This window comes from Anolis carolinensis, chromosome 5 (assembly GCF_035594765.1).
Source record: "Anolis carolinensis isolate JA03-04 chromosome 5, rAnoCar3.1.pri, whole genome shotgun sequence".
Classification (NCBI taxonomy): Eukaryota; Metazoa; Chordata; class Lepidosauria; order Squamata; family Dactyloidae; genus Anolis; species Anolis carolinensis.
Genome location: NC_085845.1, coordinates 170,819,400 through 170,845,934, shown reverse-complemented (window position 1 = coordinate 170,845,934; position 26,535 = coordinate 170,819,400). Strand labels below are relative to the sequence as shown.

Genomic DNA, 26,535 nt, shown 5'->3' with positions numbered 1-26,535 from the left:
AAACATTTTAAGATTTTGGAGTTTTTTTAATTTGCAGATGTTTACATAAGAAATCTTAAAAGATAGGACCCAAGCATAACAAGGAATGTATGTTTCATAAATAACCTTATAAACATATCCTGAAAGTAATTTTAATTTACATAATTTTGTACATGAATAAAAATAAATATGAAGATTGAATCATCAGAAAATCGAGGTGTCACTCTCTGAGTCACCTAGAGTCCATTTTGGGGTATTTAATAATAATAATAATAATAATAATAATAATAAAACTTTATTTATACCCTGCCACCATCTCCCCAACGGGGACTCGGGGCGGCTAACATGGGGCCACGCCCAGAGCAATACAATATAATAACATATAAAAACAACATATCATAACACAATTAAAAGCAATACAATAGATTATAATAGACATTACATCAAGAAATCAAAAAAACAACAACAGTTAAACAAGGGCAGGCCGCATGGACACAAGGATAAAACTCGGAGTGAGAGGGACAGAGGGGGTACTCCATTGTGGGCAGGGACACAAGAAAGTAGGGCAGTCTAGAAAATAAATGCTGAGGGGGGAGTAACACAGACATATATAGCAAAATTACTCACCGAAAGCACAGCGGAAGAGCCATGTTTTCAAATCTTTCCTAAAAGCTAACAGAGTGGGAGCTTGCCTGATCTCAGTGGGCAGTGCATTCCATAGTCGGGGGGCCACAGCGGAAAAGGGTTTTTTTTCAGATTTAATTTTATAATACACAGTTATAACATTGTGTACAAATGAATTTTGCATTTAAACCAGGATCCCATCTCATTAGGTTATTATGTACATACCATATATGCAAACCTAAAAATCCACTTTGGTCACCTTGGTGGGTGACCTCTGCAGAGAGCTAGATGGGGAATGTGTCCCTGTTGGTTCTCCTGGACATCTCAGCGGCGTTCAAAACCATCGACCATGGTATCCTTCTGGGTGGCTTTTGGAAATGGGTCTTGGGGGCATTGTTTGCAGTGGCTCTGCACCTTCCTGGAGAATTGCTCCCAGTTGGTTAAGCTGGGGGACACCTGCTCGGACCCCTGGCCATTGAACTATGGGATCCTGCAAGGTTCCATTCTATCCCCCATGCTTTTTAATATCTCCATGAAACCATGGGCAAGATCATCCGGGGTTTTGGAGTTCAGTGTCATTTCTACGCAGATGACACTCTACTACTCCTTTCCACCGAATTCCAAGGAAGCCTCCCGGACTTTAGACCAGTGCCTGGTCACTGTAATGGACTGGATGAGGGCTAGCAAGTTGAAGCTTACTCCAGACAAGAAAAAAGGTCTTGCTGGTCAGTCGTGGGGCCGATTGGGGTATCAGGTGGCAACCTGTGCTCCCCTGAGGGCACAGGTCCGCAGCTTGGGAGTCCTGGACTCAACCCTGACGCTTGATGCTCAGGTGTTGGCGGTGGTCGGGAGGGCCTTTGCACAGTTAAAACTTGTATGCCAGCAGAGACCATACCTTGAGAAATCAGACATGGCCACGGTGGTCCACGCCTTGGTTACATCCAAACTGGATTACTGCAATGCTCTCTATGTGGGGCTGCCCTTGAAGGCAGCCCGGAAATTTCTGCTAGTTCAGAGGCTGGCAGCCAGGCTTCTAACTGGAGCTAATTATAGGGAGCATACAACACCCCTATTAAAGCAGCTCCATTGGCTGCTGATAAGCTGCCAGTCCCAATTCAAGGTGCAGGTAAAACCCTATATGGCCCGGGCCCTGCCTATCTTTGTGATCGCATCTCCCCTTAAAACCAACACGGACTCGAAGATCTGCTGTGGAGGCCCTCCTCTCGCTCCCGCCACTATCACAAGCACGGTTGGTGGGGACAAGGGAGAAGGCCTTCTTGGTGGTGGCTCCCCGACTCTGGAATGCCCTCCCCAAAGACATCAGGTAAGCACCTATACTGTCTTTTTTCCGCAAGGACCTGAAAAGGACCTGCAGGTTTTCAAGCAGGATTAATCCCTACCCCACCCCCACCCCGGGCTATCAACTAGGACCTTGCTTTACACCTTATCCACTATCTTGCCCTACGATATTCTGATGCACTAGTCCCAGGCTAGCCCGTCATCATTGGCCATGTTAACTCTCAAGCTCTGGTCACTGGTACGTTGAACCCGCTGATGGCGCATATTGAAACTGCTGGTAAAGGTAAAAGTAAAATGTTTTCCCCTGACATCAGGTCAAGTCATGTCCAACTTGGGGTGGGCACTCATCTCCATTTCTAAGCCAAAGAGCCGGCATTGTCCGTAAACACCTCCAAGGTTATGTGGCTGGCATGATTGCATGGATCACCATTACCTTCCCGCAAGAGCGGTATCTATTACCTTTATTCATATTTGCATCCTGATGTAGTCCCATTAAATTTTCATAGGGTTTTCTGAGGCAAGGAAGATGTCTTAGGCTTTATTTCAGAGGAATATTATACTCTATGGGGTGCTGTGAGTTTTCTGGACTGTATGACCATGTTCTAGAAGCATTCTCAAATAATATGCTGTGTCCAGGTTGATTTATCAAGTGCTCTACTATGGCAGACTTCTCTGGTTGAGTTAATCTGCAGAGCCTTTCATGTTCCTTGATTCGTGCCTGGGCAATGCTGCGTTTGGTGGTCCCAAACGTAAACTTGTCCACAGCTGCATGGTATATAGTAGATTCCTGTAGAGGTGGGAGGATCCCTCTTGTCCTTTGCTGAACGTAGCATTTGTTGTCCCCACCCCCCGGCAGAAAGCAGCCAGGCTTTGAAGCGGCCATTCAATGCTAATCAAGGTGGCCAACTGCAACCTTGGGTTGTTGTGCATTTTCTGGGCTGGATGGCCATGTTCCAGGAGCATTCTCTCCTGCCCACGTCTATGGCATGCATCCTCAGAGGTTGTAAGATATATTGGAAAAATACGCAAGGGAGGTTTATATATCTGTGGAAGGTCCAGGGTGGGAGAAGGAACTCTTGTTTCCATACCTCACAACCTCTGAGGATGCCTGCCATAGATGTGGGCGAAACGTCAGGAGAGAATACTTCTGGAACATGGCCACACAGCCCAAAAGACATAAAACAACCCTCTGAACTCTTGTTTGTTGGAGAAGGAACTCTTGTCTGTGGATGTTGTAATTAATCACCTTGATTAGCATTAATGGCTTTGCAAGCTTCATTCCTGCCTGTTGGAGGCAAGTGTCAACGTTGCAATGAAGAACAGCACTCTGAAAACAGAGGAATTCCAGACATGAATCAATCAGCTGGCCCTGATTGATTCATGTCTAGAATTCCTCTGTTTTCAGAGTGTTGTTCTTCATTGCAACATTCACACTTGCCTCCAACAGACAAGGGTCCTTTCTCCCACCCTGGACCTTCCACAGATATATAAACCCCACTTGCCTAGTTTCCAACAGACCTCACAACCTCTGAGGATGCCTGCCATAGATGTGGGCGAAACGACTGGAAAGAACATGGCCATACAGCCCAGAAAACTCACAGCAACTCCCATGGGACTCCCATGATGCTCTGTGTGCTCCTTTCCTTCCGCAGGTGGGGGCCGCTTCGCAGTGCGCATGCGTGTCTCTGAGCCGAGGTGCTGACGGGAGGCCAAGGAGCGACACTTCGTCGAGGAGAGCCGTCGGTAAGTACGCCTTTGCGGGCTCAGAGGGGCTTTTTTCTACAGTGTATCAGGCATGGGCAAACTTGGGCCTTCCCTCAGGTGTTTTGGACTTCAGCTCCCACCATTCCTCACAGCCTCAGGCCCCTTCCTTTTCCCCCTCAGCCGCTTAAGCGGCTGAGGGGGAAAAGGAAAGGGCCTGAGGCTGTGAGGAATGGTGGGAGCTGAAGTCCAAAACACCTGAGGGAAGGCCCAAGTTTGCCCATGCCTGGTGTAGCTCCAGCCAAGAAGGAAGGAATCTGGCCCCTCCAAGGAGGAGACACTCCACAAAGATAGAAAAAGGGAAATAAAAACACTGGAGAAGGAGTGGGAAGGAAGAAGGTATAATAATGATAATAATAATAATAAGACTTTATTTATATCCCCCCCCCCTATCTCCCCGAGGGGACGTCAGCAAATAAAAAGGCAAACATCCAATGCCTCAGTAGAGCAATAAATAACTCAAATTTATTCAGAGCTAATAAATAACACAAAATAACCCGACATATGAGAAGCAAATGATAACATGACAACTAGAATTAAATAACATAGCCTATGAAATAAATTGGGTAGCCGTCTACCCCCCCCCCCCCCCCGTGGCACAGCGTGTTAAACCGCAGAGCTGCTGAACTTGCTGACTCAAAGGTTGGCAGTTCGAATTTGGGGAGTGGGGTGAGCTCCCGCTGTGAGCCCCAGCTTCTGCTAACCTAGCAATTCATTCAAAAATATGCAAATGTGAGTAGATCAATAAGTACTGCTCCAGCGGGAAGCTAACGGTGCTCCATGCAGTCATGCCGGCCACACGACCTTGGAGGTGTCTACGGACAGCGTGGGATCTTCGGCTTAGAAATGGAGATGAGTGCCGGCTCCCAGAGCCGGATATGACTAGACTTAATGTTAAGGGGAAATGTTTACCTTTACCTTTATCAAGTGAATTATATCTAAGATAAAACATAACACATGAAACATAAAACGTCAACATCAGCATCAATTTACAGGAACAGCCAACAGTTAATTAAAATATGTAGGTTGATTATGTGACCAGTGGTGTTAACATTATGGACTGGAGCAAAATGCAGTGTATCTCGATATGTGATACGATGCCATATTGTAGTTGTTTCTCAAATTTGCTTATTTTATGATGTTTATATTTATTATTGATGTATTTTGATTGCTTTTTATGTGATTTTAATATGTTTTAAATCGCTTTGGGTCCCATGAGGGAGAAAAGCCAGATATAAATAAAGATTTTATTATTATTATTATTATTATTATTATTATTATTATTATTATTATTATTAACTGGACTAACAGGGTTTACAAAGCCCAAGTACAACAGCAGTTTTCAATCTGTGATATAGTAATGATATCTCCAAGCTCTGGTCCTCCAGATGTTTTGGGACGCTTTTGTATTGGATAATTAATGCAGTTTGACATCTCTTTTGACTGCCAGGGCTCAATTCTATGGAATCATGGGAGTTGCAGTTTACAGGGTCTTCAACCACCTCTTACCAAAGAGTGCCTGTGCCTCACCAAACTATAACTCCAGGGATTTCATAGCATTGAGTCATGGCAGTTAAAGTGGTGTCAGGCTGCATTAATTTTGCAGTGTGGCTACTCCCAGAATCTCTGCTCATTGGCTAAAGTGTCTGAGGCTTCTGGGAGCTGAAGTCAAAAACAGCAGAAGTACAGTAATAGAGTTTGGGAATCATTGCAGTCTCTGGTTGCAGACATCTGGTTGAAAATGAGCTTATGTCTTGCTGTGCTTTGTGGTGTTGTTAGATATGCCCTGTAATTTTCGATTATGTATGTTTTGCCTATTAAATATATTTAATAATAATAATTTATACAATGAAAGGACAACCACCAGAAGGCATTGGGGGATAATTCTCCTGCTCCAGATAAATCAAAGAGTCAGGCAGGATTGGCACACCTGAACCTAGAAATCCCTGATCATGGGCCTCACCAGGAAGTTATAAGCTGTCTTATTTGTTCTTTCTCCTGTTCCACATTAGACAAACCAAAGAAAAAAGGGAGGAGAGGAAAAGTGTAGTCTGTAACAGTCTTCAAATTGAGTACAAGGTGTGTTGTGTTATCTTAACTGGATTAAAATGTGGTTTTCAACTAACAATAGCTAATCTCATCATGTCTGCAGAATACTACTCCCCAAATGTGAGTTTTAGATTTCCCCCTGTAAAGAAACAACAATGCTGCCTAATACCGTTGTTTATTTCATAATGCTTGGAACTGAGAAGAAGGTTGGTGACTAACTATAAATAGGTAGTCATATTTACTTTCAGAAAACATGTTTCTCTTTAGTTTTGTCTTCAACAAGTCTGCATTATTTAGTGTGTCTTTCTGAGACTGTTATATAGATAATAAAAGCACAATTTATAAGAGTTCCTTTTGTAAAAACAAATTGCTAATATTTATCAAATGCATCCACTGCCCTAGTGAGGAAATTATCATGTAATCTAGATGTAATGTTATTTTGTCCACACTTAAAGTTTCTGCTTATGTAGTTCCCTGTATCACCTTTTATACTCTATTAATTTTGTGAAACTTCTGTTTATTCCTTAATCCTGTCCCTTACATATACTGTATGTTGCTTTGAATTTTTAAAATGGCCAGAACTGTCCCTCCCTGTTAACTCATAGTTGTCTCTTTAAAAATAAATCCTGAAGTATTTTGAAGCTCAAAGATAGCTATGTCACCTGATTTTCCAATATTGCAATGGTTATCAGTGTCACATAGAAGAATAATGAAAAGCAAAATTAATGTCAAAATTAATGTCAGTTATTGATATAGATGACATTCTCATATTAGGGACAGTATATGCTTCTTCTTGATATGAAATGATACAAATATTTTTATATCTCTCATGGAAAGTTTTGCTTTTTCTGCAATGACTCACAAGTCCACCCTGCAATTGCCTGACTCACTATTTGAGATAATTCTTGGTTGGCTTTAATTTGTTGTTCAGTGCCCTTTTCTTTCATCCACTTGTTATTTTTGACAATTTGCTTTTCCTCCCAGATTTTTTTTTCAAAATATTACCTTCCCCACAAGAGGTACTCTCTCAGATTGTTAACTGCAAGTGATTCAGCTTTAAACAAGAATATTTTATTATTATTATTATTAGGAGCCAAAAAGGCTCAGCGGTTTGAATCCGGGAAGTGGGGTGAGCTCCCATCTGCCAGCTCCAGCTTCACCATGCGGGGACATGAGAGCAGCCTCCCACAGGATGGTAAAACATCAGGATGTCCCCTGGGCCATTCCTTGCAGCTGGCCAATTCTCTCACACCAGAAGAGAATAGCAGTTTTTCAAGTCGCTCCTGACACGAAAAATGTATTATTATTATTATTATTATTATTATTATTATTATTATTATTATTATTTAGTATGTAGTAATTCCAATTTTGTCAGAGGTTTATATGTATGCCAAGAAGGACGTTTTTAAAAGAGTACATAAATTGATGGGCTCCTCACATTACCTATTCAAATTATATTGGATACATTTATTTAGATCTGTTATCTATTAAAGCAGCTCCACTGGCTGCCGATAAACTGCCGGCCCAATTCAAGGTGCAGGTTTTGACCTATAAAGCCCTAAACGGCTCGGGCCCTACCTATCTCCTATCTATCTCCTACCTATCTCCGTGATCGCATCTCCTCCTATGAGCCAGTGCGGACCTTGAGATCTTCCGGGGAGGCTCTTCTCGCGCTCCCACCACCGTCTCAAGTGCGGCTGGTGGGGACGAGGGAACGAGCCTTCTCGGCAGTGGCCCCCCGGCTCTGGAATGCATTGCCAAAAGAGATCAGGCAATCCCCTACATTATCCAATTTCCATTAGGAACTGAAGATCTGGTGGTGTCGGCAGGTTTTTGAGTAATTATATTGGACTACCGCCGATTTCTGAGCCTGAATATATTGCACAAGATTTCCCTAGCCTAAAATGATACATTTTAATATATTGGGTTTATGGTTCCCGTCTCCTTGATCTGGTCATGTAAGTGGGATTTATTGTTATAATTGTATTATTTTACTTTGTTTAATAATGTGTATTGTGTTGTTATGTAATGTTTGTGTTGCTTTTATGACTGTAAACCGCCCTGAGTCCCATCCGGGAGATAGGGCGGTATATAAATAAAGTATTATTATTATTATTATTATTATTACAGTAGAGTCTCACTTATCCAAGCTAAACGGGCCGGCAGAAGCTTGGATAAGTGAATATCTTGGATAATAAGGAGGGATTAAGGAAATGCCTATTAAACATCAAATTAGGTTATGATTTTACAAATTAAGCACCAAAACATCATGTTAGACAACAACTTTGACAGAAAAAGTAGTTCAATACGCAGTAATGTTATGTTGTAATTACTGTATTTACGAATTTAGCACCAAAATATCACAATATATTGAAAACATTGACTACAAAAATGGCTTGGATTATCCAGAGGCTTGGATAAGTGAGGCTTGGATTAGTGAGACTCTACTCTATTTGTATTTCTCACTAAGAGATATAAGTGAATGTCAACTGTTTCATTTCTTAAAAATTTTTTATATTAGTTTTCAGAATTTTTATCTTGCTTAAGCATTTGACAGTTGTGATGTTCGAGGGAATATAACATCAACGGTTTTGACCCAAGGAAAACAAATATATATATTTCTCCAAAATAATGAGTAAAAAATTGGAATGGAAGCAAGAGTTTTTGTTTATCACATTTCTTTGACTGTCAAAGGGTACTTTGCATTTCAAAGAACTGTTACCTTGATGCTGCTTTGAATGAATCCTTGCCCGAGCATTCAGTGTTGGCACTAAGGACCTTGATGTTGGTTTTTAGGTGACACTCTTTGTTGTATAGAAACTGGAAATATTTCCCAAGTTCTATGTTGATGTAGAACTTCAAGATTAATTTAGAGAAGTATTTGATTTCATAAAAATACAACTTTCTACCTATTAGGTCAGTTCCAAAACTGGAATTGCTTTCTTTCCATTGGGGAGATCATAATAGAAAAGAGCAATAAGAAAAATACAGATTACACAATTAGCTTATCTTGGGCAATTTAAGACAAACAGCTTGCCAGATTTGTTTTAATGTCAAGCAGTTACATCAGAAATATGAATACAAAGACATTTCTTGTCTTAGAGAGATGACTTGATAGCTATAAGAAATCTCCTATTTAACCTTAACTAGAAAGCAAGCTTGTAGTTCAAATTTCAGCTCCACCACAAGATTGCAGCTGAATGGTGTTGAGCATCAACTGCAGCTCCTCAAAAAGAAGGCTTTTGGGTCTAACAGAAAAATCCTGAACCTTAAAGAGAGAACCATATTAGTCTGAAATCAAGAAGACCCTTTTGTTACCTTTAAAACTATCAAATTAATATTGGCATACATGTGATCCTACGTAAGATGTGACATTTCACACCTGATAAACTGATCTGTAGTCCAGCAAGTTTGTGGTTGAACGAATTATTAGTCTTGAAGGGATCCCGAAGCTTCATTTTATTGACACACTGTTTCATTTGGTAACATTCCTTATGTGAGGATACACTAGGATTAGCTCATAAGACGCAGTCATTTTGCATATGTTGCCTGCTCTGTACATAATTTTTTTTCCACAGGTAGTTTGCCACTCTCACAAAAACTCCAGAATGTTTTGATTGTCTAAATCAGAACAGAATTAATACATTTCTGGTACTTGTCTTTACCCCACAATCTGTTATTGCAGTGTTGTACTGTATATCCTTTTCCTATAAATACAGTTAATTCCTTAATTGTGTAGAGAACCTTAGTTAATAATTATTTTAATATCCTCTGAGTGATGTGCCAGCTGTTTAAAACACACAATACAACAGTAATGCAGTAAAACAATGACCAAAGACATAGAACATTAAATCAAGATAAGAATGAGCAGCAGAGACTAAAATAGTTCGGCATATACACCAATGTTAAACCAACAAAGCAGAATACATTCCTGGCAGAAGGGGTAAATCTAACCAGAGGGTGTGGCTTTAACATTTCCTTTAATTGCACAACCCTACCTTTTGCAACATGAAACTTAGCTGAGTTTTTACAAGTCCATGGATCATACCGAAGTATTTATATTGGTTGCATAGGCCTAGCTACGCTAGCACCATGGGGTACTAAAGGAGTGAGGATTTTAACATGCCTTTCTCAGATGCTTCACTGTATTATGTAGCTGTTTTCTAAGAATATTAATACTTTAAAAATAAAAATGAACTTGGAAATGTGTCCCAGAGTTAATGAGAGAGTATTTAGTCTTTCTTCTCTAATTCTTACACAAATCTTACTCTTTACATAGATTTAGATATGGGTTTGAGGCAGTAAATATGTGGACAGTTTCACTTTTAACATTTTATTCATAATTCTAAAAGAAAATACATAATTATTTCCCCCTAATTATGCCGGAAAAAAGGTTTTCGAAAAAAATGTGACCTCCTCCTAATTTCTTATGTTCTTTTAAATCCAGGCCTTCACATTTCTAAATCCAACAATTTTCTTCGCAGTGGACTGATGTTTATATTTTAGAGAAATTAGTGAAAGTGCCACAAATTTTGTTCGTTAGTCAAGGAGATAGACAGCATTGAATACCAAATACAGTCGAGTCTCACTTATCCAGCATTCGCTTATTCAACGTTCTGGATTCTCCAACGCATTTTTGTAGTCAATGTTTTCAATATATCGTGATTTTTTGGTGCTAAATTTATAAATACAGTAATTACTATGTAGCATTACCGCATATTGAACTACTTTTTCTGTCAAATTTGTTGTATAACATGATGTTTTGGTGCTTAATTTGTAAAATCATAACCTAATTTGATGTTTAATATGCTTCTCCTTAATCTCTCCTTATTATCCAACATATTTGCTTATCCAACGTTCTGCCGACCCGTTTATTATGTTGGATAAGTGAGACTCTACTGTAATAGCTTTACTTTGTTGGATTCCTAGATACCTAACTGAATTAGGGTTCTAGTTCCTCCAGGTCACCAGGTGTGATTCAGCCCACCTTCCTGTGCTAGTTTCCTCTAGCAGTGATGTATTTGCATGCATCCCTCCTTCTCTTGGTCAAATGCTGAAAGCTGTTGCCAAGGAATGTTCCATAGTAACCAAAGGCAGGAAAAACCTGCCCACCTGGTTCAGTTTATCTAATATTCAGCTACTTATGAATATGTTTAGTCAGCTGTGTGGCGACACATAAAAGGAATCAGGCCTGATTATCAAACAACATGTTAGTTTTAGTTGTCCATTATTCAAGTCAATAAAGAAAGTTATCCTGTTCCAATCTAACTATTGCTTTATCCTGTTGTAGAAAGGACCCTGCGAGTTGAAATTTATAGGATCCTCCATATGATGAAATAGAGGCGTTTATTTAAAATCTTATGCTACAGTACATTTGCTAGTCTTTACTTGATACCATAGCACAACAGACTTTTCAAAATGCATCTGTTATTTATCTTTTTGGTGCATACTGTCTCATCCATAATACTTGCAATGTCAGAAAAGCAATTTGGTTGTGAACCTTAAACTTCTCCCTGCTGGGTCTGAAACAGTGTTTCAGATGGAGGAAACAACAAATTGTCACTGTTCATTTTGTGCAATCTTATTTTTTGTAGCAATCTCCAACTTGAAATCTTGAGTCACTTAAATCCCAGCAATGTTATCTCAGAAAGAAAGCAAGAAGTGAATCTCTGAAGTCTACTTTATCAGGTTTGTAGTCATATCTCATAACATATACTAACTAGCAGCTGCCAAAGAAAATGTGTTGGAAATCCCATATTTCATTCGTACAGGGTAGCATTGTTGATCTCTGCTGTGAAACTTCTTTTGATAAAAGGAGGAGATCTTCCACTCACAGTGACTGCTGTTGTCAGATTGAATGACTACCTAAACCCAAACATACTCTTTTCATCAATGACTTTAATCAATGTTTTAAATGTATGAAGATATCCAGTGTAGAAATGCAGTGTTCTACTAGAATATTATTAATATCCAACTTAGACTTAATCAATACAATGCAAGATGCAGCAGTAAATAGTTATATTTGTGCTGACTTTCTAAATCCGTTATAAAATGCCCTCTCAAAAAAGACCCTATTTTTGAAGATCTTGAGTAGAGATAGGCAAAATGTTAACCTCTAGATGTTTTGCACTAAATTCTATCCCCCATGTGTCGAACGCAAGGCCCATAGATTGAATCCAGCCTGTCACATAATGTTATGTAATCCACGAGATTTTCAATGCCAGGACAACATAGTTATAGTTATATAGTCCTACAATTACAGTTGGCCCTTTGAAGGCAACCATAATGTGGCCCTTGGTGAAAATATGTTTGACATCTCTGTTCTAAACCCTGATTGGCTGCACTGCCTGAGACATATTAGAGATTATATCTTAACATATCAGGAGTTCAGCTGGTTGACTTTGTGATTGAGTATTTCCATTCTGCACATGTCTTGTGATGCAGTAAGAATGGCTACATCAGAGAAAGAATTATGACCCAAGACCCAAAGCAGGATAGTTACAATGATATAACATATTTCCTTCGCTGAGTGTTTGATGCAAGATTTTTTAAAACTTGCCTGATTTCCAGTTATAACATTTATGAACAGAAACTGTCAAGCCCTAAAACCACAAATGTATACCACATATCATTTGATGAATGTCTGTCACCATGAGAAATATTAGAGTGGACATTTATTAAGGCCACTCTGTCTTTAACATGCTATGAATCCTTTTCTTGTATCTTGGTTTACCATGAAATATTGATAAATGATCTGTAGAAACATAAGATATTTGTGAAATGGAGAGAGATATTTAATTTAACTGCAACAGTGGAATGGGAACTAATTGAGAATCAGCTACAGATACCATGTATACAGTGTTCCCTCACTACTTCGCGGTTCGCTTTTTGCGGATTCGCTGTTTCTCAAATTTTCAATAAATTCTAAAAGAATATTATAAATCATTAAAAAATTACAATTTACAGCCTAAGGAAGGGAGGAAGGAGAAGCCGAAGGGAGAGAAAAGGAGCCCAAGTGGCAACGGGAGGAGAAGGAGGCGATTTATCAATATACGATTGTTTGATAAAGACTTAAAATAGTGTATAACTACTAAAATAATGTATAAATATATAGTGTCTCTACTTCGTGGATTTTCACTTATTGCAGGTGGTCCTGGAACCTAACCCCCACGATAAATGAGGGAACACTGTAATTGAGTGGTCTTGCAATATAATTTTATTTCTGTATTATGTCTGGATCTAGCTTGTACAGCTGAGTGACTTACTGGAGACCATATTCTGCTGTTGCCATGTCAGGTAAGCGATATTACCTGTTTTGTTTACTTAATTTAAATTAATTGTGTCTTTATGCCACTCCTTCCTGATGATATTAAATTAATTATTTTGTATATTGACTGCATAATTTTCATTCTCTTTTTCTCTCCTGTGTCAGTAAGGCTAGTTATTAAATTTGGCTTTGATAGTCAGACTAGAACCTTTGAATCAATGGGATTTATGTTACGACCAAGTCAGTGATGAATCCTGTTTTAATATGTGTGTATTTGTATATTTTAAATAGTGTGCTAATGCTTTTATATTAAGCCGCTTTGAATCCTCTTTGGGGGAGATAAAGCAGGGAATAATAATAATAATAATTAAAAAACCAAAAAGCTAATCTTCACATGATGTGGATTGGCTACAAAAAGGCTTTTGACTCACTCCCACAGCTGGATCATCAAGTGCCTGGACACCATCGGGATTAGTAAAAACGTTGGCACTTTTATTGAAAACATGATGGAGCACTGGAAAACTGAACTGTTTGTTGGAAATGAAAGCTATGGACTTGTCAACATCAGAAGAGGAATTTTGCAGGGAGTTTCATTGTCCCTTCTGCTTTTCATAATTGCCATGATCCCTCTGTCAACAATCTTACAAAAAACAAACCTCGCCTATCAAACCTCCAAGAAATCTCACAAAATTTCACATCTGATGTACATGGATGACCCGAAGCTGTATGGGAAAACTGAAACTGAAATCCAGTCTCTGACGAACACTGTCCGAATTTTTAGCACTGATATCAGCATGGAGTTTGGTTTGGAAAAATGTTCGACAGTGGCATTGAAGAAGGGGAATATCATTGAAAGCGAGGGCATAAATATGCCTAATGGCCAAACGATAAAGTGTCATAAATATCTGGGCATATTACAGCTGGACAACATCAAGCATGAACATGTGAAGACTGTGGTCAGCAAAGAATACACACAAAGGATCAGAAAAATTCTCAAAAGCAAGCTCAATGGAGGCAACACCATCAAGGCCATAAACACCTGGGCCATACCTGTCATAAGATAACATTGCTGGCATCATAAACTGGACACAGGTGGAACTGGACAATTTGGACAGAAAAACAAGAAAACTCATGACCATTCACCATTCACTTCATCCTCTCAGTGATGTTGACCGGCTATATCTGCCTAGAAGATCTGGTGGCAGAGGCCACACCTGGAATACTGTGTCCAATTCTGGGCACCGCAGTTGAAGGGAGATGTTGACAAGCTGGAAAGCGTCCAGAGGAGGGCAACTAAAATGATGAAAGGTCTGGAGAACAAGCCCTATGAGGAGCGGCTTAAAGAACTGGGCATGTTTAGCCTGCAGAAGAGAAGGCTAAGAGGAGACATGATAGCCATGTACAAATATGTCATAGGGAGGAGGGAGCAAGCTTGTTTTCTGCTGCCCTGCAGACTAGGACGCGGAACAATGGCGTCAAACTACAGGAAAGGAGATTCCGCCTGAATATCAGGAAGAACTTCCTCACTGTGAGAGCTGTTCGGCAGTGGAACTCTCTGCCCCAGACTGTGGTGGAGGTTCCTTCCTTGGAGGCTTTTAAGCAGAGGCTGGATGGCCATCTGTCGGGGGTGCTTTGAATGCGATTTCCTGCTTCTTGGCAGGGGGTTGGACTAGATGGCCCATGAGGTCTCTTCCAACTCTACTATTCTATGATTCTATGATTCTATGAGGACTCTTACAAGTAAAACAAGCAGTCAAAGAAGAAGAACATGCCCAGGCAGAATATGTAAAGCAAAGTGAAGTACCTGCTTTGGTTGAAGTCAAAAATCAGAAACACCTCAAAGCACAACAGACAAAGAATCAGTACAAGGAAACCGCACTACAAACTAGAGCTGACAGCGGGCACAACAAAGCATTGCATGGAAAGTTCCTTGACAAAATTGAAGGAAAAGCTGATGAGAAGACCTGGCTATGGCTCACAAATGGGACACTGAAGAAGGAGACAGAAGGCCTGATCCTTGCAGCCCAGAAGCAAGCCATCAGAACAAATGCAATTAAAGCCAAGATTGAAAAATCAGCTGATGACCCAAAATGCAGACTGTGCAAGGAAACCGACGAAGCCATTGATCATATCCTCAGCTGCTGTAAGAAAATTGCACAGACTGACTACAAACAGAGGCACAAGTATGTGGCCAAAATGATTCATTGTAACTTATGCCTCAAGTACCACCTCCCAGCAGTAAAGAATTGGTGGGATCACAAACCTGCAAAGATAATGGAAATGAGCACGCAAAGATACTGTGGGACTTCCGAATCCAGACTGACAAAGTTCTGGAACACAACACACCAGACATCACAGTTGTGGAAAAGAAAAAGGTTTGGATTATTGATGTCGCCATACCAGGTAACAGTCGAATTGATGGAAAACAACAGGAAAAACTCAGCTGCTATCAGGACCTCAAGACTGAACTTCAAAGACTCTGGCAGAAACCAGTACAGGTGGTCCCGGTGGTGATCGGCACATTGGGTGCCGTGCCAAAAGATCTCAGCCGGCATTTGGAAACAATAGACATTGACAAAATTACGATCTGTCAACTGCAAAAGGCCACCTTACTGGGATTTGCACGCATCATCCGAAAATACATCACACAGTCCTAGACACTTGGGAAGTGTTCGACTTGTGATTTTGTGATATGAAATCCAGCATATCTATCTTGTTTGCTGTGTCATACTATGTTTTTGTGTCAATAATAATAATAATAATATAATTACAAGTGTTGGTGGTGTATTAGGATTACTATCATAATAATTATCCTCATTTTTATTTATATCACACCTTTTCTCCTAGCCAGGATTAACATGCTGTTCTCCTATTCTCAGACATAATCAGAAAGAATCTGTCTTGTTTACTCACAAGAGTATTATTAAATTAATCGATTAAATGCAGATATTGTGTGAATAGAGGCTGCTTTGTGAATTGTGAAGCTCTCCTTTAGATTATATTGCTACAGAACCATTGTCAGAATTCTCTGTTAGTTTTTTTTTTGTATTATTTTTACCCTTTAATTTTTAAAGAAAAAAAAGTACTACTTTTATGTCCTTTCTGTCAGCCGTAAGAGGAATGTTTTGACAACTGGATTAAGATTTATATTGTAAATCTAAGAAGTGTGTAATCAAAAGTAACAAAGTACTTAGTTGGCTTCAAGACAGGAGTGGGTTTATTTATGAAAGGCTTATAGGGACTTTCATAGTAATTCTATACATTCCTACTCAGAGGTCCCAATGAATTCAGTGGATTTTTCCCAGTTATTTGGAGGCTTTAACTGGGCACCTTTCTTTTTGGATGCCTTGCAATTAGAAAAAGCCCTTGCTATCTTTGAGGAGTTATTTTTTCCCTCCTCTTATCCATATGTGGCCTGGCAGTGCTTGTATTAGAATGGGATTTGAACTGTTTCAATAATCAAAACATTTTGGTTGGTCATTGCCTTACACTAGCACAGTGGTTCTCAACCTGTAGGTCCCTGGGTGTTTTGGCCTACAACTCCCAGAAATCCCAGCCAGTTTACCAGCTGTTAGGATGTCTGGGAGTTGAAAGCCAAAATATCTGGGGACCCACAGGTTGAGAACCACTGCACTAGTAGTTTTCACAATATGTGATATCTGAAAAGGATATTTTTGTCAGACCAGTTTGACCAGGTAAAAGGAGAAGAGTCGTGCTTTCTAGAATAGGTTAGTTGAGCTATTTGAATGATTATACTAATCATTTAATAGTTTTGATATAGAACATATTTTCACTATTGCTCTCTTCTTATGAAACATTTTAATTTAAATTATGTTAATCCATAAAGGGACTGATATGTGGAAGGTCAATGTAAGTGTGTGGAAGGTTAGTATTAGTATAGTGAGAAACCATTTTAAAGTTTGGTAGTTGTATCAAGAGATTAAGTCATTTTTGTATTTAAGCTGTCCACAAATAAAAGATTGTTAGAGCAAAAAGATCAAAACAAAAGATCATTTTCTTACAACAAATAAAGACAGGCGATTAAGGTAGCAGTATAGAAATTGTCTATGCATCAGTGCCATTTAATATTTGTTTGGCAAGGCAGATACCGTGCTCATAAAGTTTACATAGAAACCCCATTTTTTGTTATAGGGGTAGGGAAAGAGCAGAGTCTGCTATGAACCCTCTCCTTTTCTTTACAACTGTCTTAAATGCCCACACCATTTCAGAGCATGGGGACAATTTAAACACGTTTTAGTGGGTTCTGGTCATTTTAAGCCTAGAAGAGAGCTTTTTTAAGAAGAAGTGACCAAAAGCTTGGGGAGATAAATGTAAAAGATAAAGGTTTTCCCCTGACATTAAGTCTAGTCGTGTCTGACTCTGGGGGTTGGTGCTCATCTCCATTTCTAAGCCGAAGAGCTGGCATTGTCAGTTAACACCTCCAAAATCATGTGGCCGGCATGATCACATGGAGCGCCATTACCTTCCCGCCGGAGCGGGACCTTTTGATCTACTCACTATCTCCTTGGGGAATATAGTACAGGATAAAAATAAAATTGTTTATTATTATTATTTTTATTATTAGCTAATTTCCAGTTCATGTCCTGTTGAAAAAAAACTCCTGGCCTTAAAATAGCCCAGATGTTATATAGAGAGTGATGAGAGGTATTTAGAAGGCAGTTGTTTTTCAGCTTTCCCCAGGTAAACTAGACATTCTAAGGTTGCCAACCCCTGTTTTATGGTGACCTTTGGAGAGAAACAGAAGTTATATGAACTCAGAAAAGTCACTTTTTTACTTCCCCGGGGGGGGGGGGGGGTGTGTGTGTTGGGCATTGTAATTTTTAAAAAAACATCTATTCCAAATTCTGAAAATTAATCATTCTAGCTGAACAACCTCCAGAAGTGATTTACAATTGGCTAATAGCCATGCTGTTGTGGCTGTCCTATTTTTTTACATTCCATTACTCCTTGTTTCATTTGTTTTTACCAACAGGAAGCTATACTCCAACAGCTGGTGGCCCTTTTTCTGCTCTCACTCCCAGCATATGGCCGCAGGATATCCTGGCAAAATATACCCAGGTACAATAAAATAGTGGAAAGTAATGTCTTTCGTATTTCCTTCTTAAGTCAGAAGCCATGTGTACAGAAACCACCAATCCCAATGCCCATTAACTTTGTGCCATACAGTAATCTTTGTGCTGAGCCAGGAGGTGCACCTGGAGCTCCTCTTTGTGATATGTCATATGTAATTAAATGGCTAGGGCTCAATGCTATGCAATCCTAGGATTTGTAGCTTGGCTGAGACACTAGCCTTCTTTGGCAGAGAAGGCTCAAAACCTTGTCAAACTGTAGACTCCAGTATTCCATAGCATTGAACAAAGGCAATTAAAGTGGATTCATTCTACAGCATAGATGCATCCCAAGGTTTTATTTTCAGTCGCTGGAATCTTTAGTGTGTTAATACAGTTGTTTATGGTGAAGGAATTATAAAAAGGCAGCAATAGTAATGCACACCTTTTTTGGCCAAATTACAAAGAGTGCACTTTTTGCTGCTGCACATTATATTTGGCAACAAATGTTTCAGAATTTTGAAGATTGAGGTGCATTAGACTCAAATAAATACGGGTATATTAAATGCCAACCTGACTGCCACTATTGGCCACCTGCCAATTTATCGTTGATAATCAGTTTTCATATCTAGTCATGTGTACTCTGAATCTTAAAGGAACTGAATGAATCACACAAGGGGGGAAAAGGAAGAAGACTCCTAACTAAAAGGGTAGATATCCCACATCTCTGTGGGAAGTGAGATAATCAGTCTTTGATTTCCAGTTTTGCCAGCAATGTTGATGCTAGCACAAAACAGTCCAATGTTTGAAAAGATTCCAGTAAGGTATTCTGAGTCATATTTTTTTTTTACTAACTTCATTGAAATGCTTTCCACCTCTGGGGTGAAATCAGAATGAGATCCCTGAATCTGTGAGTTCCTTGCCCCACCTCCTTGGCTGAGTGAAGAGCTGTTTTGCTTTGGTTGTTAGAGAAAGGGATTGTTCTTCCATTTATTGTAATTATTACATCTGTAGAAAGAGATGGTTTGTCTTCAGACTTGGTGCACCAGATTTGGACCACTGGATATTACACATTCTCCATTGCTTTTCTGGGACACATGGTCCCAAAACCATACAAGAAGATACCTGCCAGTAGAGGGGATCTGATGATCCCTGTTTGATTTCCTGCAGTCCCTTGTGATTTAACTCCATATTTGTTACCTCAGATACCACAGCCCTTCTCTAGCAGTTGTCTTCCACAAGTTGCGTTGCTATATTTTCCATCTCAGCTGACCTCAGTTCTTTTTAAAATATTTTTTATAAACAGACACCATTTTTATATATGAATAACATATAACGATTAACTAGAAAAATCAACTGCAAACCCTGAAAAACTGAGCTAACATATACAACTAAAACATACATAACAAAAGGAAAAAACGAAAAATGGAGAGACAGAAATTGATTTCAACTTTCTAGCTAATTTTTATAGGTATTAAGATCTCTTACATCTTACATTGATGGTTAGTTAGACTTCTACATATGATTTAATAATATTCTTCGAACCTGTAATTCTGATGTCTGTGGATTACATACTGTTGTCGCTTCAACTGTATTAGCAGTATCCACTGCTATTCAGCAACAATCTTCCTTGCTTCTTAATGTACATAAGATTTTGGAGACTTACTCTTCTCTAGGTGATGGCTATGTTTCTGTGAGCATTTCTGCCTCCTCCAGTACCCCTTATCTGATCTTTTTGAGAAGCTAAAGGAAAGGAAGTCCTTTACCAACCAAGCTGTTAAATGGCAAAATCCTTGTAATTAGAAATTCATTATCTGAGAGAGGCCATCACTGATCCAATCTACTGTCATGTACAAACTCAGTTTACCACTGCCTTCACATCACTTTTTAATACAGTTTGCAGAGTTAACCTGATTTGAAACTGTCTTTAGTGCTACCATTGCCATCCACCTTGAACATCTCTATAGACTACTCTGCTGTGGCACTCCATGTATAAAATAACATATCTCTCAGGGCCCTTCCACACAGTCATATAACCCTGAATATCAAGGCAGATAATCCACAATATCTGCTTTAAATTGGATTATCTGAGTCCACACTATCATATAATCCAGTTCAATGTGGATTTTATACAGCTGTGTAGAAGGGGCGTCAACTAGTTGGTACCAACCCTGTTATAATTACAGTTCCAAGTCAAATAAGATATTTCAGTACTCTTGGAGACTAAAAGATTTTATGCAGTTTGCATGTTTGGAATTGTTTGTTTTGTCTGGTTTTTAAGTGATTTAATATGTTTTTAGTCTTTTCAAGTTATTGTTATTTATTTCCTAGATTGATTTTACTGCATACTGCCTTATGATCCTCACATAAGGGCAAGATATAAATATTTTATACCTTTTCTCCTGTACCTATATACACAATGGAAATTGATACTTCACCTTGAAGCACAGCATCTGTTACAATAAAGGCTATCTGTAAAGAGCTCTTCCACTTAAATAAGTGAAAAACAGCTAGACATCAGCTGGCATTAATGAGCATTGTTCTTTGTGACATTCAAGATTGTCATTCAACAGCAGTAGAATGGGAATTCCCATAGAGGATCAGAGTAAAATGTTTGTGCTGATGCCATGTGTATTAAACCAAGAATTCAATCTCAATCAAGTAAGAGTTTCGGTGGTTTATAACACCAGATCTTTCCATCCTTATAAAATTATGATGGCCTTAAAATAAATTCTAGGATTTGAGTCTATAGTCTGTGGATTTAAGTGGGTTCAGCAACATGTAATTCAAGTATTAAGGGTATCTAGGCTATGAATAGTGGCTGTGAAATTCAATGTTGGGTATACACATGAATTCATCATAAGGGAATGAAAATAGGTATATGCAAAATAGGTATAATAGCGGCTGTGGAGGCCTCTACCTAACCAACTGCCTTCTGGGTGGCCATTGCATCATCCAGCCAGTTATGTCACCAACAACGTATTATTGGCTGCTGGGCTAGCCAACACATTGGATTGTGTGTGTGTGTTTTGTTTTGTTTTTCATTTTTTAATAGAATGCAAATTTAAACAGGGGTGGCAATACATGTCATACAGGGCAGAGAGAGATATGGTGATATCAAGGTCATGTTATAGAGGAAGGATGTTTAATAACTCTCTCACCTTCCAATCACCCTACCAGCTTGGGAAACTTGGAGAGTGAGCCAAGTCACCCACGAAACCTAACTGCTCTTTAGTAATGCCAGGTCTGGGAAAAATAAGACACATATCATCTATGATCTTCTCAAAGATGAGGAAGCTGACTTGGCATGCTTCACTGAAACTTTGCTGGGAGATGATAGTGGTCCAACCTGGGCCCAGGCCCTTCTAACCAGGCACTGCATCAGTGAGCAGATGTGGGAGAGTGGGGTGGGGTGGGGTTAGCTGTGGTCTATAAAGACCATCTTAATTACACCAAATTGCCTACTAGGAAGATGAGCCACATTGAAGGGATAGACTGTGGGTTCTCTTAGTGTACCGTCCTCCTTGCTGCCTAACAGACTTCCTAGCTGAGCTCACGGAACTGGTCTCAGACTTTTGCTTCTGGGTGACTTCAATATACCACTGGATGCCAGTTTGTCAGGTGCCGCTTGAGAGTTCATGGTATCCATTACAAACACGGGCCTATCCAAATTGTTTTCTGGATTAACACACTTGGCAGGTCACACCCTTGATGTGATTTTCAACTTGGAACATATGGATCTGTGGGCAGGGGTGACCGATTCCTCTGAATTCTCATGGACAGGGTTATCATCACTGTTACAACCTACCCCTGCAGGTGTGGAGGACTTACTAAAATGGTCTGCCCTTTAAATGTATCCTTTGAAATTCCAGGAAACCTTAGAGCAGTAGTTCTCAACCTGTGGGTGCCAATGTGTTTTAGCCTACAACTCCCAGAAATCCTAGCCAGTTTACCAGGACGGAAAGGACAACGACTAGGCGTAGATGATGGAAAACTCGACCTTTATTCAACAAGGCATAGCATGGGCACCTTTGCTTCTATAGAGTGGTAATATATGCAGCAAATAAAGTTTTCTTCTCTGCCATCATTGATTGGCGGATTCACGTCCAGCTGAGCTGTTCAGGGTGGTGAGAGGTTTAATTCAGGTACCCTCCCCTCTGAACCCATTGTTAGAAACTTCAATAGCTCACTGTGATGCCTTTAACAATCATTTCGCAGATAGCATCTTTCACATAAGAGCCAACTTAGATGCTGTCCTTGGAGTGTGTGAGTGTTTATGCAATTTAGTAATTTGTTGTATTTTTATGTTCATTTGTTTTTGAATTTGTTGTACCCCGCCTTGAGCGAAGTGGGTAATAAAATTATTATTATTATTATTATTATTATTATTATTATTATTATTATTTATTTTCTGTACATAAAATATACACACATATACATATCCCCCATATGAGGGATCGCTAATACTTCAGAGGACAGGATCGGAATTCAAGATGACCTTAACAGATTAGAGAGCTGGACCAAAACGAACAAAATGAATTTCAACAAGGACAAATGTAGGATACTACACTTAGGCAGAAAAAATGAAATGCCAAGATACAGAATGGATGCTGCCTGGCTTGACAACAATTCATGTGAGAAAGATCTTGGAGTCTTTGTGGCAACAGGGTGAACATGAGCCAACAGAGTGTGATGCAGCACCTAAAAAAGCCAATGGGATTTTGGACTGCATTAAAAGGAGTGTAATGTTTAGTTTGAGGGAAGTCATGGTGCTTTTGTATTCTGCTTTGGTTAGACCTCACCTGGAATACTGTATCCAGTTCTGGGTGCCACAGTTCAAAAGGGATATTGACAAGCTGAAAGGTATCCAGAGAAGGGCTACTAAAATGATCAAAGATCTGGAGGCCCTATGTCTTAAAGAACTGGATATGTTTAGCCTGCAGAAGAAAAGGTTGAGAAGAGATATGGTAGCCATGTATAATTATGTGAAAGGATGCCACAAGGAAGAGGGAGCAAGTTTGTTTTCTGTTGCCCTTGAAACTAGGACTCAGAGTAATGGATTCAAATTACAGGAAAGGAGATTCAACCTGAACATTAGGAAGACCTTTCTGACCATACGAGCTGTTCAACAGTGGAACATTCTGCCTCAGAATGTGGTGGAGGCTCCTTACAAACTTTGAAACAGAGGCTGGATGGCCATTTGTCAGGGATACTTTGTGCTTTTCCTGTATGACAAGGGGTTGAACTAGATGGCCCATGTGGCCTTTCAACTATATAATTCTATGATTCTGTAACATTTGCACGAGGCTTTACTGTGATTCCCAACAGCCATACACAATCTCTTAAATGGAAATAGGGGGAAATGGAGAAAACAAAGCAAAACAAAAGAAAAACCCCTTTTACTGGCCCTTCTTTTAAGCTCCCTTTACAATGCTCCCTTTTTTATTTTATAATAATAATAATAATAATAATAATAATAATAATTTTATTCTTATATCCCGCCCCATCTCCCCGAAGGGACTCGGGGCGGCTCACTTGGGGCCATGCTCAGACACAACAACACAAGTCAAATAAAACATTAACAACCGAGCAATAAAACTACAACATGATTAAGAACAGTCATAAAAGTCAATATATAAAATAATATTAAAATCCCAATTTGAGTCAAAAGATCCAGGCCAAGGTACAAGCAATGTCAAATTATCAGGGAGGGATAATTACACATTTCATTTTACATTTCTGCAATGTGTAAAAATGCATTCATCAGATGTTCTACCTAGTGGCAGACAAGAAAAAATAACTCTGTTCTTTTGTTTTCCAGAAAGAAGAATCTGTTGAGCAACCTGAATTCCGATATGATGAATTTGGTTTCCGAGTAGACAAAGAAGGCAAGTTTTTTATTTATGTGGTGGGACTTGTGACCGGATACCCTTTAGGCTCTCACTTAGAAGTGAGAGCCTGACAGTATCCTTCCTTCCTTTGTCTAAAGTTGAGTCTTGAAAACTCTTTGAGTCTGAAATAATTAAGTGCCGGCTTTATTTTCATTATATGAAAGACAAGTATAGTATGTGTTTTGTAATATGTATTATGGGGGTGTACACACATATGAAAACAGCTTTTCCTTTTGAAATACATGCAGTAGGAAATCAGGTCCTTTCTTGTTCACATATATATTTTAAAGTAGCACTTGATATACTTTGTGGCTTTATACTGAATCAGAAGTGATAGTGGTGATAATTCTAACAGCAATTATCCATAATTTTGGGTAGAATTCCTTGTAATTCCTGTTTCTTCAAGTGCTCTAGTTGCCCTGGAATGTTTTTCTATCCAAGAATTAACCCAACCAGATGCTGATGTGCTTTTAAAGTCAGGTATGTGAAACTCATTGCCAGGGATCTTGAATCAGATCTTAGGATTTTAGATAAAGATTTATTTTTTGAGGTTACTCAGCAGTGTGTGTTGTCATATACACTCCACCCAGCTGCAGAGCTTGGAAAAGTTACTGTTTTAATTATAAGCAATAGAACCCCTAAGTCGACAGGGAATTATCAGTATAGCCAAAAAAGAAGAAAGAAACTTGCACAACTATGAAGAATCCAGCTATGCCAGCAGTTCCCAACCTTTGGGCCTCCAGGTGTTTTTGACTTCAGCTCCTACAGTTCCTAACAGCTGGTAAGCTGCCTAGGATTTCTGGGAGTTGAACTGCACTGAGCCATGCCAGCAACAAAGATTCTTTGTAGTATTAGGCTTGGATCTCTGTTTTGTGACACAGAATCTTTATGGGTTGCATTTACTACTATGAATTCTGTAACTAATGTGTAATTTTAATCATTGTTAATAATTATTTATTATTGATGAGTGAATTTAGTGGCATTTCCTATGAATCAGAAATGTGGTTTATTCAAGTAAACCTTATTCACCCCCCCCCTTCATATAAAATGATTTATTTATTCATGTCTTATTAAGAACTGTTGAAGTAATCAAATGTAGCAGATCTGAAGTTCAGCTTTTTGCCCTTTAGGAGATTGCACGGGCTTCTAAAATGATATTATGACGGGAAGGAGAAGTATGTAGAAATTGTCTTTTATATTGAAATGTTGATGTTAAACACTGGTGTAGAAGATGTAGCCCATTTCATGGATAGGTCATTATTCCTAAAGTCTTCTAGGAATGACAAAGCACCTTTCCTCCTTCCCCAGCTTTGAAGAAGCAACCTTTGGAATTTGAAATGATTGAAGACTATAAAAAAGCCTTGGAGGCTGCATGTGACCCAGCACTGCATTTTGTTTAACCCAATTTATCACATTAGAAAACAGTTGTGAAGTGAATTGTTAGCATCAGAATTGCCAGCCACGTAGCTATGCTCTCATCGAGTTCTCTGAGATGCGGATGGACAAAGTTGGCCTTTTAGATGTTTTTAGACTGCAGCTCTTAGCAGTTATAGCCAGCATAGTCAATGGTCAGAGATCATGGGAGTTGCTATCCACCAACATCTGACACCATGCCCTTCCATAAGGCATGCTTACTATCCCTCTGTATTATTAAACTTGGTTATTTAGAGGCCTGAGCTTTTTTCTGCAGAGGTGGAAGGCATCTATAACTATACTTTTGTCATCCTACATTTCAATATCTGACCTTTTACTACAGATGGTGCTGAGCCAAACTCCAGCAAGCTCTTGGGAATCCCACTGACAGAAGAGCCACAACACAGACTGAAATGGCAAGCTCACCTGGAGTTCACACACAACCATGACGTAGGGGACCTCACCTGGGATAAGATTGAAGTCACACTTCCTCATTCAGATAAGCTACGATCCCTGGTATTGGCTGGCATTCCTCATAGCATGAGACCACAGGTGAGGCACTTCGGGGTAGTGAAAGTGTCAGATACTGCTAGTGTTGTTTTTGTTTTTGATAATAACCTACCATTCTTCTAATCTGGGAGTTAAAGCAGCTTATAAAAGTCATCCACACAGCACATGAAGTCCTTTTGCACTTTAGGAGTCAGTTCACAAAGTCCTGCCAAAATATAAAGGTCTTCACCTGTCTATGCAGGGTAACAAACTTTAACCTGTGAGAGTGGTGAGATAGAGAAAAGGGCCTTTGACCCGCCACCCTCCCAGGTATATCTAGTGAGAGCATGCATGAGAAATTTCATAATGGGAAACGTCTTGTACATTACTTTTAATTTGTTTACTCTGGTTTACCTAGCTATGGATGCGACTATCTGGTGCTCTACAGAAGAAAAGAAGTTCAGAAATGTCTTACCGAGAAATTGTAAAAAATAGCTCAAATGATGAAACCATTGCTGCTAAACAAGTGAGTAACATCTCTGCATTATATGCTAATATTCTTGGTATCAACATACGCATTTTTATTCTGAGTGTGCCTTAAGAGATGTGCTACAAACTCTTTTACCTTGAGAAGTTTTATTTCAGGTTAAAGGGGAGGCTTTTGCGAATGGATGTTGTTTGTAAGACTTCCAGG

At 39.4% G+C, this 26,535-nt stretch overlaps 1 protein-coding gene across 5 annotated transcripts in view; it reads left to right on the top strand.

Moving 5' to 3' along the window:
- The first annotated feature begins 3,510 nt into the window (after positions 1-3,510).
- The window catches only part of sgsm3 (small G protein signaling modulator 3), a 40,858-nt gene continuing 17,833 nt past the window's right edge, over positions 3,511-26,535 (top strand). The window contains exons 1-8 of one of the 5 annotated variants that reach the window (XM_062981005.1): positions 3,552-3,645; positions 5,676-5,742; positions 11,307-11,400; positions 12,956-13,008; positions 17,973-18,058; positions 23,870-23,936; positions 25,696-25,904; positions 26,260-26,367. In XM_062981005.1, the coding sequence (XP_062837075.1) occupies positions 13,002-13,008; positions 17,973-18,058; positions 23,870-23,936; positions 25,696-25,904; positions 26,260-26,367 (477 nt within the window). In that variant the 5' untranslated portion in view covers positions 3,552-3,645; positions 5,676-5,742; positions 11,307-11,400; positions 12,956-13,001. Of the gene's footprint in view, positions 3,646-5,675; positions 5,743-6,802; positions 7,010-11,306; positions 11,401-12,859; positions 13,009-17,972; positions 18,059-23,869; positions 23,937-25,695; positions 25,905-26,259; positions 26,368-26,535 lie in introns of those variants that run through there. The other 4 variants (XM_062981008.1, XM_062981004.1, XM_062981006.1 and 1 more) reach the window with 4 other exon arrangements.